Below are 17,157 nucleotides of genomic sequence, written 5' to 3'. Positions count from 1 at the left end.
TATGAGTTTTTATTTTGTTTCATACAGCTGCAACATTTAGCAACACTTGTCACCATATGTTACATATGTGCATGCCAACGTAGATCCACTTCAATAATTTATTAGTTTACAGGGTGAAGCTGTTAGCTGTAGTTTCTCTCAGTTGTTGCACAGACTGAATAAATTCCTACTCATATTTTTAACCTCATCTTCCAGAGAATGTTTGTATTACTAAAAGAGAGTTGGCTTTTGCTGCTTTCTGTCGCAGTTTTAACCACCCTCTGATGTATCTTTTTGAAAGTGTGTAAAGCAATTAAAAGTGATTCACGAGAGCACGGTGGAGATGCAAATTCTGTTTATTGACCCTCACCTCCACCTCCCCGCAGTCGCACTCCTCTCCCTCCTCCACGTAGCCATTGCCGCATTTCTGCCCACCGTAGAGCACTTTGAGCTCCGGCATGTTGAACAGGCACATCCCCACTCCCTTCTCAAAACTTGCCATCAGGTCCTTCTTGCTGCAGCTGCTGAACACGGTTGGGAATGGATACCTGTGAGTGACAGAAATGCTACGTGAAAGACACACAGCGTGAAGAAGAAGATGACTCAAGTCCCCCCACCCTCATTTCCCCCTTAAGGGGCCTCTTCAGTCTGATGTAATCAGCGACAATTACCGCTAATCACAAAATCAATTAACCACCAGGGCTCAGAAACCTCTCTGAAGCTCCATCAGCATGCAAGCGGCACAGGACTACTCTCCCCACGGAGAGTCGGAGATATGATTATACAAATCTTACGAGACAGCGAATCATAAAAACCCAACCTTCTTTTGCTGGGCTTTTGGCACACAGAAACATGAGAAAACTGGGATGGTTGTTGTATTTAATGTTGCTTTTTGGAGCATACAGAGACAGTGAGGAAAGAACACAACCGAAGGCTCTGTCTGTCAAAATCTCGGCTAAACACTGCTTGACGCTTTCTTGAGTTCTGATCATATAGTGCCTTTGTAGAAAGTCTGTGTTTAAAACATGTAAGCAAAGCATGCGTGGTGTATCATTTTCCGCATGGCAGTCGATGAGATTTTCAACTGCTCCGACGACGCTAAAAAAACTCAGAAATAGGCTGAATATTATAGAGGAATCTGCAGGTAATCTTCCCATTTACAGCTGTGCACACAGATAAGTGACAGCAAGTGGGTAATTCAGGTCAACTCTTCCATCGAGTTATATAAAGAGCCCTTGAATTTTTGAAAGGTACATTGTGAAGTATCTTATCAATCATACCTCTGCACTGCTTCTACATCTGCCAACCACTTAAGTGTTTGGGCTTGAAAACGCAAACGGTAGATTTATTTTCTCTTTTATCCTTTTCGTAGATCACTGGGGCTTTTGGGAAATTCCGCAGAATCACAGTAGACCATTTTAAATCTTCCATACAGTTCAATTCAATTCAGTTCAATTCAAAAGATGCTTTAATGATCCCAAAGGGAAATTAAATGTTGTTGTAACTCATTTAATTAAGGAGTTATTGTGGATGTGGATGGCTGTATGCAAGAAAGATCTCCCATAGCAGTCTGTATTTAAACAAATTTGAAGAAGACTTCTACTCCTCCAGGAGAACTGCATTTCTAGAAAGTAAAGTCCAAAATTATTCATAGGCCTGGCAGATATGAATTCAGTTATTTTTATTCAACCAAAAGTTTATTTCTAATTCAGAAGGTGTTTTATCTACATTTTACATTTTTAATTATGCGTTTAAAATTACTTATGGCTTCCCTAATAATCATAGGAATAGTTTTTATTTTCATTAAAACAATCAAAGACTTTCCATTATAGCTGAAAAGCATTTGTTTCCATTTTTCAATGGTATTTTTTGCATAAACTATTTATATCTTGTCAGCCTGTTAACAGATTCTCCCACCTGAGTTGTGGCTCTCAGCTCCTCCAGAGTTACCACTGGTCGCTTGATAGCTCCTTGGATTAATGCAATCTTTGGCCAGCCTTTCGGTTTAGTTAGCTGGATGATCAATGTAAAAATCCCAACAAGATGCATAGTCTAAATGCGGAAATATTCCAGGTGTACCTTCAGATCTTCGCAAGGCAATGTGTATTCCCACATTAGATTGCATATTTACAACCTAATCGGTAGTAAATATGCAAAGCAAGACAGTTTTAATGTATTTAGCTCTGTGGCATGTCGAATTAGTGATCTATTAAGTAAAATTTAGTTTGTTTAAATCACTCTGTTGTGTTAGCGATGAGCTTACACTGAGATACGCTGCATGTGCAGGTACACGAGTTGTTAAAACCTCCATTTTGAGTTTTTTTGGATGTACAAGAAGAAGGAGACACCTATGTGTTGCTCAATTATAACAACCCTTTCAAACTGTGTTTTTCTCTGTTGGGTTTTTCACATCAAGCATCGTTTTAAATATGTCATGACTACACCGTGAATGTTCCGACACAACCTCACTCCTGACATGGCTTTGATGTGCCAAGCCGGCTTACATCAACTGCTGACCATCACAACACCTCCCCCTTCCCACCCCTCCTTTCCAGCCCATCCCTCGCTGACAGAAGCTAGCGCTGGGGTGAATGTCAGCTACCCTCAAAGCACATCTTCAAAAGTTCTGGATTAAAGCGAAAGATCACAGGAGGATTTGTAATTGCTAAATTGGATGGTAATGAACACATTTCTAACAAAAACAATAATGTGTGCTCTCTTTTCCTCTCATCTCCTCTCAGGAAAAACAGCTGTCACAATGCAAGGCCGCTTCCTGAGAAACCCCTGTTGATTTCCTCTTTGCCCCGAAAACCAAAGGCAAAACTGCTAGGTTAGGCTGCAACCCGCCCCTGAATTTTTGCTGTAGTCATTCAATTTCCATGAACTCAGCCCCAAGTCTTCAATTACAAGCACATGCAATGACACTAACATTGTTGCTTTCCCCTCCAACCCTGTTTTTAGTAGCTCTGAAGTACACAAGAAGTTAGCAAACCAGCTGTTGTTTATGAGCAGAAAAAGTAAAGCTGGTGTTTGGAAAGTAGATTAATAATGGCTGAGAAAAGGCAAAGGAAGAGTCTAATAACACTGGATGGCATTTAGCAGCTGTAGACCTAAGGGGCACCAGCAGACATTCAGTGCCAGCTAAGACTGGCACATCTGGAACTCTTTGGTCGCTGACAACACTCTGGACTACCACCTGCAGAGTCGATGAAGAATGATGTCAGCTTTTTCTTTTTTTTACAGGGTTGTTGTCAATTATAGCTGAGTTGTCGTCACCTTTGCCCGGAGTCTTAGGTGTCTTCTTTGCTCTGTCTGACAGTCTCGCGTTATTTTCCACTTCGTCCTTCTCCATCTTTATATAGTGCTAAGATTTTCCTCTAGTCGTCTGAAGTCATTTTTCAACCTTTAACCTAGAGCTTGTGTTTGACAGTTGGCCTTTAAGCTTCAGAGGAGCAACAGCACAAAGAAATCTCTGTGGATAAGCAGCAACAGAGAGCCAAGACTTCGATAGATCTGTGTGAGGTCTATGATAAGGAATCATTTCCACTTAACATTACCTGCTTTTGATCTGTCCCATGCTGCATTAATACAGGAGACCTAAAGGCTTTTGGAGATCTTGCAGCCCACAGCTAATTTCTAAAGACATGGATGGTATTTTAGATGGAACCTCTGACAAGCCATTTTCTAAAGCTACAAGGGAAAATATTAGTTATCTTTTTATTCTCATAAGGTCAGAGTTAATTTAAATATACAGTTCAGGTTACAAGTCTACATATTAGCATTTAGCTCTTAATCATGCATTTTAACTCTTCCAAGGTGAATGAATAAATATAAGACTGCTTCAGTGAGTTTTGAAAACAACCATTTAATGCTTTCCATGTGAGTATATATGTTTATTAATCTGTATGCATATCAACACCTCTCAATCAGTTAGAATGTCATAAAAAGTGATGGATAGTTATGGGCAATGTGGCTTTTACAATTATGAGAAGACTGTTTACGGTTTTCCAGCAGACAATCACTTACTCCCTCCATAAGGAGGTATCTCTAAATAATCTGGCTCCTCATGCCTTTAAAGAAAAGGCTGAGTGAAAAAACAAATAAACTGGAGAAGAAAAGTTCTTGAGTCTAGCATTAAGTGCATATACTATTCAGTAAACAGACAAACAGTGGTTGGTGAGACTTAAAAATTGAGATAATAAATTATTTAAAAAATGTTTCCTATTTTTGACGTGTCATATGGTCTGTACAATTAGGGGGAAATTTATTAAAAGTAAAACACACATTTGCATACAGCTATTTACAAACTGTGCACATTTAAATTTAAAGTAATTTTTTTGTAAACTAAGAAGTTTGTTTCTGATTGTAAATGAGGGAGGATGGTTACTTCCATGATTAGTGTTGCCAAATATCTGGCCAGAATTATACAGTCCTGTTAATGTGTTAAGTGTGTGTGGTTTCTCTCCAAACTTCCCAAAAGACATTTATCCAAACTTTAGTGAACACATTTAGGCCTGGATGTGTAATTTGGATTTTTCACGATAATCTCTGTAAACTTTACGACGGGACTGTGTACTCAAAATGTTATCATTAATGGTATTATTAAGTACTCATTATTATTGTTAATTTCTGCCTAGTTTGTGCAGATATTAACAATGTCGAATCTATGTGTGTTTAAAGTCGAAATAATAATAAAAGCAAAACTGAAAACTGAAATGTCATCACATATGATGTTAAAATACAACAAAACCAACATAAAAGTATTTTCTTCTTTCTGTAGATGGCAACACTAACGACACATTTTGTCAGAGGTTAAACTGCCCCTGAAGCCAAGTATAACTGCGACAAACACAAATTTACCAGACAGGACTGTCTGTTTGGATCCAGTTGGTCATTATAAGTAAAAATAAAAATAGTGAAAAACTTAATATGACCTTATTTTTCTGTACTATGCTTTTGACATTTAAAAAACAGCTTTAAAAACACTGTGCTGCTTCAAATGAGCGAGTGAATGTGATATCACAAACTACAGCAGGGCAGATTTTTTTTAAAATGCAGAAACAATTATATGACCCAAAAAAATTGTTTTTAAGTCATAAAATTGTTGGGTTAATGGAAAATACTACTAAATATTAATATGACTGTGATAAAACAAAAAGATAAATATTTCATACCTTGCAACTCTATTGCTTCATATCACATTATTTGAGTTTGCAGATCCTTAACTTGGGGGGGTATTGTCTGTTCTTATCAGGCAGTCCCATCTATCCAGTGTGCCTTCTTATTAAAGAATGAGTCAAAGTAACTGTAAACATGATTCAATGCCTGGAGGAGAAATGAGCCGGTGTAGTGGAAAAAAAAGAAAAATGAACAAAGCACGACGGAATACAGAGATTCTGTTTTAGTTTTATAAACGAGACACTTTTTGTGTGTATGCCCTTGCACATATTTGTGTTCTGTGTCCATGGAGAGGACCATAACGTGTTTATTGGCTCTGTGTGTATGAATATGTTTCAGGCTTTTAGGAGATATAATCTCAAAGGATAAGAACCACAAGTCTGTTTTTGGTTAGAGGTAATGGAGGCAAGCCTTACTGGAAGTATGGAAAGAAGTGGGGAAAGCAACAACTTTACTGTCCACCACCTGACCCTACCAATTCACTCTAAAATCCCACTTCAGTTACAAAAGAAACTAGACTTAAGATCTCATTTCATAGACCACAACAGGACAGAGGTGGGTAGAGTAGCAAGTAACAATGGAGGAGTTTGAGAGACTCAAAGCTCAGGTTGGAGAAATGGTTGATAGGACATCTATTAGTTGTGCACTCTACAAATTTGGCCTCTATGGAGTAGTTGCAAAAAAAAAAAGCAATTGTGAAATCCAGTTTGCACTTTCCCACAAGACATGTACGTAGGAGACACAGCAAACATGTAGAAGCTAGTGCTCTGGTCAAATGAGACCCAAACTGAATGTTTGGTTAAGGTCAAGCTGTAAAACTAACAGAGAATCTCTATCAAGACTTGAAATTGATGTTTATAAACACTCTCCATCCAGTCTGACTGAGCTTAAGCTATGCTGCAGAATAGTAAAAAAATGTCCTCTCAAGATGTATGAAGCTGGACATTAACATACCCCATAAGACCTGCCCGTATGATGATGAATGCAAACACACACCACACTTTTAAGATGTATTTTTTTACCTTTTCCCTTCCAATTCAAAATTATGTGGCACTTTAATTAATCACATAAAAAGACAAACCAAAATTGCGTTAGAGTTTGCCAATTAACTTGGCAAAATGTGAAAAACTTCAAAACATTTGCAAGGCACAGTTTGTGTGTTTAAACTTAGATTACAGAATGATTGAAGACTGAATGCAGAGGAGCCTGTCTCAGAGATGACACAACACAAGCTGGTTTTGATTTGTATCAGATGTAAAAACCTGAATGTTGGATGTATTTACACTCAAGTATAGCAGTGTAGCATCTAGTTGGATTTGTTGTGGTGCTCTGATGCATATTTATATTGTTACTATGGAATAAGGCTTGCTCAGTACTGTGTGAACCTTTAGCATAACATGACACAGTCAGAGGTTTATTAAATTGTTTATTCCTGCAACTTTGTCTGAGTTTATTTGCGCAGCTGCCTTATTAGATACTGAACTCGGAGCTAGCTGAGGACCTCCTGTGAGCGTTCTCTTTCTTTGTTCTGAATGGATTTAGAAATTCCAGCGATTGAATACAAATAGAAAGCACAGTTGGTAACTTGAATGTGTATAGGTCGAACCATATGAAAGCAGCACTGCCTCAGACAAAGCATGTGATTAAACAAGTACATGATGTTGAACAATACAAGATGAAACAAAATAAAAAATTGTATTACAAGTTTGTTAAAATAAAGCCTTGATTTTTCTAAAATTTTGTGAGATATATTAGTGTTAAGTATGACCTGTGATCCAGATCGTTTAAGGGCTATGTTTTCAGACATAGTTAACTATTTATCTGAAGCTGCAGGGAGATTTTTCAAACATTAATGTTGCATGAATATCAAAGAATAGCTTCACTCTAACTGTCTGTGAAAATTTGAGAGCCATTGAAACAGACAGACTAGAGGAACTACTGAAAGACAAAACCATTTTATTTACACTACAGCAAACATTTTTTTACGCTCTTTGTTTTGCTGCGTTTGACGTGTTGCCATTTTTGGCAATGTCCTTGTCCAGAAACGCCCTCAGTCAGGGTTACATGTAAATCTGAACACCTCATATTATTGTGTTTTTTTCCCCCAAGTCTATAATTCAGAATGGTGTTACTGTGTTTTTCATGGGTCTTGTCCAAATAAAATATGGAGAGACGTTTTCAGTCTGTGGATCCCACACACCAGCAGACGCCAATGTTTCCACCTAAAGCATCCCCAAGCTTCCACAAAGCCAACTGCAGGATGTTAGACTTTTTGAATGCATAAGTAGTATGGCTTTTATGTTAGAATGCTATAATATTTTGCAGCAAATGCTGTGCAATCGCTATCAGTATGTAACTTTGTCTGGTCAAGGAGGTTTTTAAAATTATTAAGAACCCATGAAAAGGTGACAGCTTTAAGACTGACAGCCTATTTCTATGTTACACACTTTTATTTTGAGAAAAGAAAGGAAATATTCCATGCATTTCTGTTGCGTGGAAAAAGGTGGTGCATAAGAACTCCTCCTAAGAGTGATTGTAAGCAGAGTTAAAACAGAATTAAAGAAGCCTCTGTCTAAAGAGTTTACCTAGAAACATGATGATAATTAAGAAAGTTTAAACATTACAGTAACAGATCTGGAACCAGATCATACCACACTGATTACAAATTCTTCACAGAGTAAAATGAGCTATTTGGTGTGTTTACAGAACAGTTCTGCTGTTTCTAAGTAGTCTGGACAACCGTTTGATCATATCTAGCTCAACATCTAAAATATTTAGACTGATCAATTCTGAGCTGGATAGAGCTAAGATCTTATAGAGGTTATTTGATATACAAAAGTCAAAATGCTCTTCTGGCATTAAGACCACATTTGAATTAAAAAATGTTGCAGCTGTTGAATTTGCACAAAACTCAGTGATCCAACAGTTAAATAGTTTCATTTGTTTGTTACTCTACAGACATTAAGTTACGAAAGGAGTGCATGTGTAATGATATTTAGCTAAGATCACAATCTGGAGCTTTTGAGAAAGAACTGCATTGCTGAATTATTTAAATTTCATGAAGTGATGATATACTTGTTATGTTTTTGGAGACTGCTTTAAGGAATATGGAGCCATCCATCTGGTAGATTTAATTGAAAAGTTGTAGAGGGAAATAACGCGTCTTACCCAGTGGAAGGAGTCATAATGCAGCCACCACGATCCACTGTCACTCTGCATCCACATCCCCTTTCTGGTGTGTCGTGATTCATTCCAAAGTTGTGTCCAAGTTCATGGGCCAAAGTGACTGCAGCACCCAGAGGATTGTCCGAATGATCCTAAAAATTGATCAAAGAACTTTAACTTTTTTCTTTTTTTCCTCCACCAATTTATTTATTTATTTTTTTGTAAGAGTCTGACCTCTTTTAAAGCTCGAGGCTAATTCAATAATTAAATTTGTTTAGATTGCAGTATCGAAGCAGAGACAATACTTTATTTTGATAACATAACAAAATATTCAATGCAAACCCAATTGTTCCTCTCTATAGGATTTGCTGAAGAAATAATAACTCGAGGCAAGTACAGTTTAATTGGATATTGTCAGAATTAAACAACCAGATCTGTGTTTAGCAAAGCGTTTCTCTATAATGTGTTGCTGAAAAAAAAAAGAAGCAGATGTAGGCAGACTGTGAGCTGTCACTTTCAGCTTGCTCAACATATTCTGACAGAGACAGCTGTGCTGGTAGATGTTAGCAAATAAAGGTTTCCTATGAGAAAAAATTGCAACTGAAGAGAGAGAAAAAAAAAGAAAACTGACAGAAACACAGAAAACTACAGATATAGCGTCAGTACATTATTCCATTTATTCACATTACAACCACAAACCTTAATGCTTTTTTTTTTTTGGCAGAGCTTGTATGACTTACCAACACAAAGGAGTGCATAAAAAATAAGTTGAAGGAAAAGAATGCTTTTTTTCCCTAAAGAATAGAAATCGGTATTAATATTTATATTTAGTGCCCCTTTTCTGATACCACTAAATAAAATCCAAGTAGCTTTTAAAGTGACCTAGTTAGTAAATAGAGCCTATCTGTTTGTATTTTGATCTTAGTATAAGTCCAGCTGCTCTGAGGTTAATTAGAGAACGTCAATGAACAAACACCTTCATGACCACAGCAGGCTGGTCTGGGTTGACAACTTTATAGGCTTTATTTCTATATGTGGTTGAGCTCCTCATCTTCATCTTAAAAATAAAAACTGAAAAATATCAACTGGTCTTGTTCTACTAAAGAAAGTGTACATGCAGAGTTCTTCTGTGCATCATCATGAAGACCATTCCTTCTGTGGCGTACTGTGATGGCAGCGTCAAACTGTGGGAAGGTTTTTCATAACTTGGGATAGAAAATCTGAAAATCCGTTTAAGGGAAAACGGATGAGAGCGTGGCACCCAATTTCACCCGTCCAGTTAGACGATAACATGCAGCCAGAACTACAATGGAGCAGGTTATACCAAAGCACACTCGTGTGTTGGTATGGTCAAGTCCAAATTCAAAAGTATATCTTATTGAGAATCTGTGAGAAGACTCCATCTCTATCTGAGCTAGAACTATGTTGCAAAGAGGAAGGTGCAAAACGTAGTTCTATAAAGCTCTCACTTTGGGGGTTAAATACAAATACAGGCCAAACTTGCAAACATTTTGGTAAAAATATATATCCTTCATGTTTGTATACTAAATATAATGTTGTGCATCCCAAATAAACAGAATATATAATATGCTTGTGGTGTTAACATAAAAAATTATTTGAAAAAATCTTTAAGAATGAGCATTTTTTCAAAGCATTGTAACTCTTTGCTAAACTGGAATTTAAAGCCGTTGAAGTTACAGAGACGAACAGGGAAAATACACAGCTTGCTGAAGGTTTCCTGCAAGGTGTGTAAAACATGAACACATGAAAAAGGCTGGATGAATAATGCAGGTGTGGGAGCCATCAGCTTTTCATGAAGGCAGAGCTGTGTGTCAGAGCACCTTGCCTCTGGAAGCTTCTGACACTGTGCATTATTTAGCAGTGCTGCACGAGTCGAGCACACACCGACGAGCCGCTCTACTGGGGGCTTTTGAAAGGAACTAAAATCAACTGTCAGCACTACAATCCAACTGGGCAGCCTGGACTAATGAAATGACAGAACAAAAAACAACAACCCTTGACTCAGAATCCTGGAAAAAAGAAACAAGAAGAAAAAAAAAAAAACACACGCACAACAAATGAAACTGCAGAACTCAGAGGAGCACATTATGAAGTAAGGCTGAGACACATTTCACCACACCAATTAAATCAACTGAACAATTACAGTCAGCATGTGAAGATTCCAGATGTAAAAGAAGGGTTGGTTCAGATTTAACTGCCAAAAAGAATAGTAATGAGATTTCCAGCTAATGTCGAGAAAATGGGTTTAAAAGTAGCCTACTCTGTAAATAAAGGGACACAACTCAGAGAACTAGGCAGTGATTTGTCCAACAAGAGAGTCAGCAGTTAATCCCTTTTGTCTGGAACCTGAATGTATAGTTTTATTTTAATGACCAGGACCCAACTTTACCATCTGGGAGGATAAAGGTGAAGAATATTCTGGGGACAGGCCATTAACCGGCCGTCCAGCCTCATGAACCCCAGGCAGAGACACTGAGGGTAAAATAACAGCATGATTTGTGCTAATGCAGCATGACTCGAGCACACCGTACAGAATTCCAGAATTGTATTGGGTCATCATTTACGTCCTATATACCCCCTGTGTTTTCATTGAGGATGCGCACACTGCAGCCCCAGTTCACACCGTTATTGCACCTCATTAAAAAGTCAAATATTTCCCAAATAATCAATTTGTGCAGATTTATCACCAAAACCATGCATCATCTCCCTTTGAAAATCATCGTAAAATACACAATAATAAATGTTTCCCCCATATTAACACAATAAGAGCATTGACACAATAACAGATAAGATGCAGAATTGTTCCCTCAAATAACACAGATAGACAGGGGACCACAAACAAGGTAAATGTCATAGGGCTGGAAACGGAAGGTGGATAATAAAATGTTTAGTAGTATATACATACCATGACAATTCCTCCTGACTGCTCTGCCGTGCACATGCTCATGATGGGTGCCATGCCGATAGTAGTGCCCTGGAAATACACCCCACTGAAACAGATAGAAAAGGTGTTCTTCAAATGCCTAAAATGACAAATCAAAGCCTTTCAAAACAGGGTGATCAGCACCATTGCAATCATAAACTGACCCTTTACTTTTATCCTAGGCTTTAAATTACCAAAGGTATACATGCGGAATGATGGAAACATCCTGGTTTACTCTTACACACACTACCTGATTAGCTGGGCATTATCATGAGGCTTCTGAGGCAGTAATTTGACCTTCCTCCAATCCAGAAACTCATGCAGAGTAGTGAAGGGGTCCTGTGTAATGGGACACTTGTCCACGTCACTCCATACCTCCAGTCCAACCAGTGCAACTCGGATGTTCAAAGCTCTGTAGAACTGACAGTTCAGAGAGAGGACAGGTTACAGACCCAAACTGTGCTTTACGTCTTTTCTTTATAAACTGTAAAATATATAGAGTATACAACCAATCTGCCCAGTTTCACTAAAATGAAACTGAACAAGTTACTGCAATGTTAACATTAAAAGCTTTTATATCAATTTGTGGCTAAAATTACAATCCAATCGGCCTCAGCTCACAGGTCAGACACTTTGAACTCAACTTGATGTGATTTCTAATAAATCACATTTCTACGCTGCGCTCACTCGTTTCCTTCAATTGTTACCTTGTCCACATAATTGGCGATCTCAGCCAGCCGCTGTTTGACCTTGTCAATGTCTTTGCCTTGTTTCTGAAACTGGACAACAAAGGCAGACAGAATAAAACAGGGAGAAATTAGGGCAGAACATTTCACCACCGAATGCTACGTGTCTCTGCCCTGGCCTTTGAATTCAGCTCCATCTTCTGCAGCCCTTGTCGCTGCAGCTCCTAAAAGAGCTCTTGTTAGCTCTGCTCACAAAACAAAGATAACCTTAGGGACCTCCTCTTATGTACAGCATTTATTCTGATGCTCTGAATCATGTGATGTTGACCTATAAAGCTTGTGTAAATGGGGAACACTTTCCTCTCTTTGAGATGTTAAGTCAAGGATTTAGGCTTATTCAGAGAGCATATCAGGCCTCATTTGTGAGTCAAGCAGTCCTGTGATGTATGCAGAAGGATGTAGAGGGACCTGGAGAAGGAAACGGATGAGTAAGTGACACATCAGAGGTGACAATGAGGCTGTGCCAGGGCTGTGCCATTCTACGCCTCGTGGGAAGCGGCAGCTTAGCATATGACCTCAGAGATTGTTTCCTGTGGGATAGAGACAAAGGTGAGGAGTTTGTGACCTCTTCTTACCTCTCTGTTGTCAGCAACAATGATGAGCTCCACGTATTTGGTTGTTGTCTGGAGGTGCCGTTTATGCTGAAAGAGTAAATGGGAAATGAGTGGGTGGGTTTCATGAAGCAACGAGAAAGCAGCAGAGAGGAGTACAATTATGTGTCAAATGCAGTGAGTGTAAAAGTGTGATAAAGAGCTATTGGTGTGATCCATTAAAATGAGGCTTTGAAAGATCATTTGAAGATCTGTTATCTTGTCAAGTGCTATTGTGAGTCTATCAGCTTCCCAAGATGAACTTTCTCTCAAATATCTATGAAAAAGTACATGAATAAGTAAGTTTTCCGCCAGTACTTTGGAATAATGTTCTACAGAAAAATCCTTGAACAGATAAATTCACAAATATGAAACCATGATTAGGAGGCCACCAACCATCCTCACTTACGTAAGATTTTTTTCTCTTTCAATTGTAAGTTTCAATCCTATCAATTCTAAAAAGGGACTGAATGTGTTAATAAACATATAAACAAGTTAAATATATATTTTTTTATGGTTAATCATAAAGCAAATTTTTGGATGCATTTTTTGTCCCCGACATAAAAAGGCTGGGACAACCAAGCCAAAAATATCAACAGTGTTCTTACTGATAAAAATGACAAAAAAATGTATTACAGGCAATACAGACAATTATTTTATTTTTACTTTTTTACAAGTTCTGACTTCTAATTATGATGAAATTAAAACAGTTAGTGTTACTTGCCTTGTGAATACATTGTTGTTGGAATTGAATTTGGCGCATCATGACATCAAATTATTTTGTAAAGCAAATCTGACCGGACACTGCAAGACAATCTGACCCACTGTTTTTCTGGTGTAAAGAATTGTTATAAAATGTACATTAACTTCTTTTTTGAGCCATTTCTGCATCTTTGCAGGTTTCACTAAAGGGTTTTTAAACTTTTACAGAACAGCTCACTGCCTCAGGTCACTATATGGGTAATACAAAAGTAGAAAAAGTAAAAAGCACACAGTCTAAATTTACCAAGTGACCTCTTCTATATCACTGTCCTACACTCAACACTAAACACAGCCTAAATGAGAATCAGTAAAAAGCTATCAGTTATCCATTACTGTGTAACCCAGTAAGAACTGCTAAGGTCACACCATCCTCTGATAACACAATACAGGAACTAGCTTATTAACTAATAAATCACTTCAGACAATGCTGGCTGCACTGTTAGCACAAATTGTGACTCTTGCAGCCCCCGTTTTTTTTTTTTCAAATTCCAAAGACAGTATGAGATTCTACAACAAATGATGTATGTTACAACAAAAGTACATGCAGTAAAGTTTCAATATGAAGTGTTTCAAATATCATCAACTTTTCTTTTCCATTTTTTTTCCCCTTTTAGTGTTTTCTGTGCAGGTAACAAGACAACTCCCACCCAAGCAGAATATCTGTAGTCTGGTCTTGCCGTGCTGGTTAAAGCTCATTATTGGCACAGTCTTTTCTCTTTTTTTTGATATCTCAAACACACATGAGCTTGTTCTTTCTTCTTGCACACTTGCAGATTCCATACTATCTTGCTGGCTAAGGGTTCTGTTTTCCTGCTGTGACACTCTGTCAACCCAAGCTTCTCTGTCCTTTCTGGCCTGGCAGCCCTTTACTCTTATCTGCCTCCTCCATAGATAAGCCAGGACGGGCAAGTATGCTCTGAAAGCACGTCGTGGAGATAACCAAGTGTCTAGTGGGAAATTGGGGAAGAGACACACATGAACACTGTGGTAAAAAGACATTTAAAAAAGTCCAGTCAGTTAGAATCATGTATAAGGAAGAATTTAAAGTATATGTTTGATAACACTTTTGACTTTATACGTTTGTACCTACAACCCCTTGCAAAATTATTTTGTATCCTTTGACATGGTACAACCTCAAAATTCAAGGTATTTTATGTGGTACTGTGTGACAGATCATCCCCAAGCAGCATTACTGGAAGGACAGGATACATGATTTTCAAATGTTTTATAGATAAAATCTGAATAGTGTGGCATGCACACTTGTATTCAAGTTTTGAATTTACATGTACAGTAAATAGAAATTTCTTTCTTTTTTTAAAGGATTTTCATGTAACTTTTTCCCTTTCGATCCAGAGGAGCAGTGCCATTCACATCTGGACAAACAAGCAGCAGAAGACCTAACACACTAGTCTGACTCTTACGTCAGTAATGTGTCTCCACAAAACATGCATTACTCTCCATGGTAACCAAGAGAGAGTCAACACTGGCACAGCATGAATCACCCATTCCACTGGTGCTACATGTATGCCACAGTGTCATGATCAAGGTTTCACAGTAGACACACAGCTTTCTCCAGCCTGACTTTTTTCTTACTTACTATATGTCTTCATGAAGTTGTCACAAACAATAATATTGATAATAATATCCTTCTGATTTACTGTTGGTGATGACTAGGGGTGCACCAACAGCAGTTTTCTGGCCGATTGCAGATTACCAGTCTTTAAAAAGCCTGACCTGCCAATTCCAATTTTGGCCGATACCAATTTTTCTTGTCTGGAATGTTGCTAAATATAGCAAGAAAGTCGCTGAGTTGGTAACAGAGGCATGACTATTAACTGCAAACATGCAGACATGACCTGGTGGGTCAGTCTATCGGCCAAACCTCTCTCACGGTATAGTAGAAGAGGACAGTGGTTGATCTTTAGACCTTTCCTGAGGCAGATAAGATCGGGGGATAAGACGGGGGGATAAGATGGGCTTCACATGTAAGTATTGGCCAATCACCAATCCCAAAGTTAAGAAAATCTGCAATAAATCGGTGCAGTCTAGTGCACAGATTTATCCAGGGTATACCAAGCCCCTCACCTAGTGATTACTGAAGATAGGCACCAATCCTTGAATAAGATTTTACCTCTCAACAAGGGTTACATTTCTTTTCTTAGAATGATTGCTCCACAATTCTTACTTATATATTATTGTCTTCCTTAACCGTAGAATCGTCAAGTTTTTGACATCTTGGGCAGATGAGATTCTCAGCTTGCCACAATAGAGATCCCCGTGAAGTTGTGCTACTGAAGTGCAGGGCCTGTCAGCAAGGCATCATATCTCTGAACCTTCCCTAGTCTATCTGATTCCGCAGCAACACTCCAGAAACCCACCTCTTATCTTAACACCCTTAAGCAGAACACACTGCATCCTATTAACACAGCAGCTCACACTTCAGTTTCCTCATGTAACCTGTACATGTCAGCTCACATGCCTGCCAGCAAGAGCAACAAACTACTTAAAGTTCCAACCTTTTAGTCCATCTTTTCTTTTCTACACCTACACCTTTATTTCACTTTTTATTTTTAGGTCAGTTTTCATTGCTTTTGTCTTTAATTTAGAAAAATAATTTGTTTTCCCTTTAAAAAAATAAATAAATAAATCCTACCATAATCTAAAACTTTATATTATTTTTAACATTCAAACAGCCAACAACAAAAACCTCTGATGCAGGAGAATCAAACCAGATTCTTCACAAGGACATAAATCATCCATGTGAGCCATGTTTCCTGCTCTTTTGTTCCTATTCTCACTCTGTCTCTGTGAGGCACCCTTTATGCTGTTGTCAAGATCTGTCCTCTCCCGCTTAAATTTTGCAGCTCTCTTACGATAGAAGACAATACATCCAGCGAGAGCCAGCAGTATAATCATCAGCAGAATTCAAGCTGTACAATAAACAATAGAAAAATCCCCAATGTTGATATAATATTGGGAAAGAAGATGATCTATTAACTCTTACTTAGAAAATTAGACCATATCTCACACTGACATCAATGTATGCTTAATAAAACAACAGCTAAAGTAAATCTCCCCTTTAAATTATGTTTTTTTTTTTATCTGTATCAGAAATATAATGCCTTACCCTTACATTTTTGTCACATTTTGTCGTGTTAAAACCAGAAACTAAACATATTTTGCATTAAAAAGGAGTGCATATTATTATACAGTATTCAGCCCTCTTTACTCTGAAACCCCTAACCAAGCTCTAGTAAACCGAACCACCTTTAAAAATCCCATGGAGTCCCTCTGTGTCTGTGTAGCAGTTCTATGAAGACCTCAGAGGCTTGTTGGTGAACAAATAGCATCATGGACACCAAAGAACACAACAGACAGGTCAGGGATGAAGGTGTGAAGCAATATGCCAAGTTTCAAACGTTTCACAGAGCACACTGCTTAGTGATTCGTTTAAAACTAGTTGAAACCTAGAAAGACTTGACTAAACACGGAAACTACCAGCCCATGCAAGGACAGCATTAATGAGAGAAGCAACTTTGGGGTCCAAGATAACTCTGAAGGAGCTGCAGAGATCCACATCCCAGCTGGGGGCACCTCAAGAACAAGAACAACTCTGCTCCATTGCATTAGTTCCATATTTAACATATTCCATATTTAGTCATCCCCAACAGACTGGTTTGTAAGCTCCACAACCTCCCTCTGCCACTGGATTGTGGATTTCCTATCAGGCAGATACCAGACTGTGATAATAGGTACCAGATCATCAGACACAAAAACAGTCTGGGATCCCCCA

General features: G+C 38.2%; 1 protein-coding gene across 4 annotated transcripts in view; it reads right to left on the bottom strand.

Moving 5' to 3' along the window:
- Window positions 1-17,157, bottom strand: part of adam12a (ADAM metallopeptidase domain 12a) — a 103,503-nt gene that overhangs the window by 18,279 nt on the left and 68,067 nt on the right. For all 4 annotated transcript variants that reach the window (XM_028029508.1, XM_028029510.1, XM_028029512.1 and 1 more), the window contains 6 exons: window positions 12,588-12,653; window positions 11,974-12,045; window positions 11,517-11,686; window positions 11,249-11,333; window positions 8,326-8,474; window positions 350-527 (listed from right to left, as the gene is read on the bottom strand). In XM_028029508.1, the coding sequence (XP_027885309.1) occupies window positions 350-527; window positions 8,326-8,474; window positions 11,249-11,333; window positions 11,517-11,686; window positions 11,974-12,045; window positions 12,588-12,653 (720 nt within the window). The remainder of the gene's footprint in view (window positions 1-349; window positions 528-8,325; window positions 8,475-11,248; window positions 11,334-11,516; window positions 11,687-11,973; window positions 12,046-12,587; window positions 12,654-17,157) is intronic.

The sequence above is a fragment of the Xiphophorus couchianus genome, chromosome 10 (assembly GCF_001444195.1).
Source record: "Xiphophorus couchianus chromosome 10, X_couchianus-1.0, whole genome shotgun sequence".
Classification (NCBI taxonomy): domain Eukaryota; kingdom Metazoa; phylum Chordata; class Actinopteri; order Cyprinodontiformes; family Poeciliidae; genus Xiphophorus; species Xiphophorus couchianus.
The sequence above is the reverse complement of the archived record's forward strand: the minus strand, read 5'-3'. Positions and strand labels throughout refer to the sequence as shown.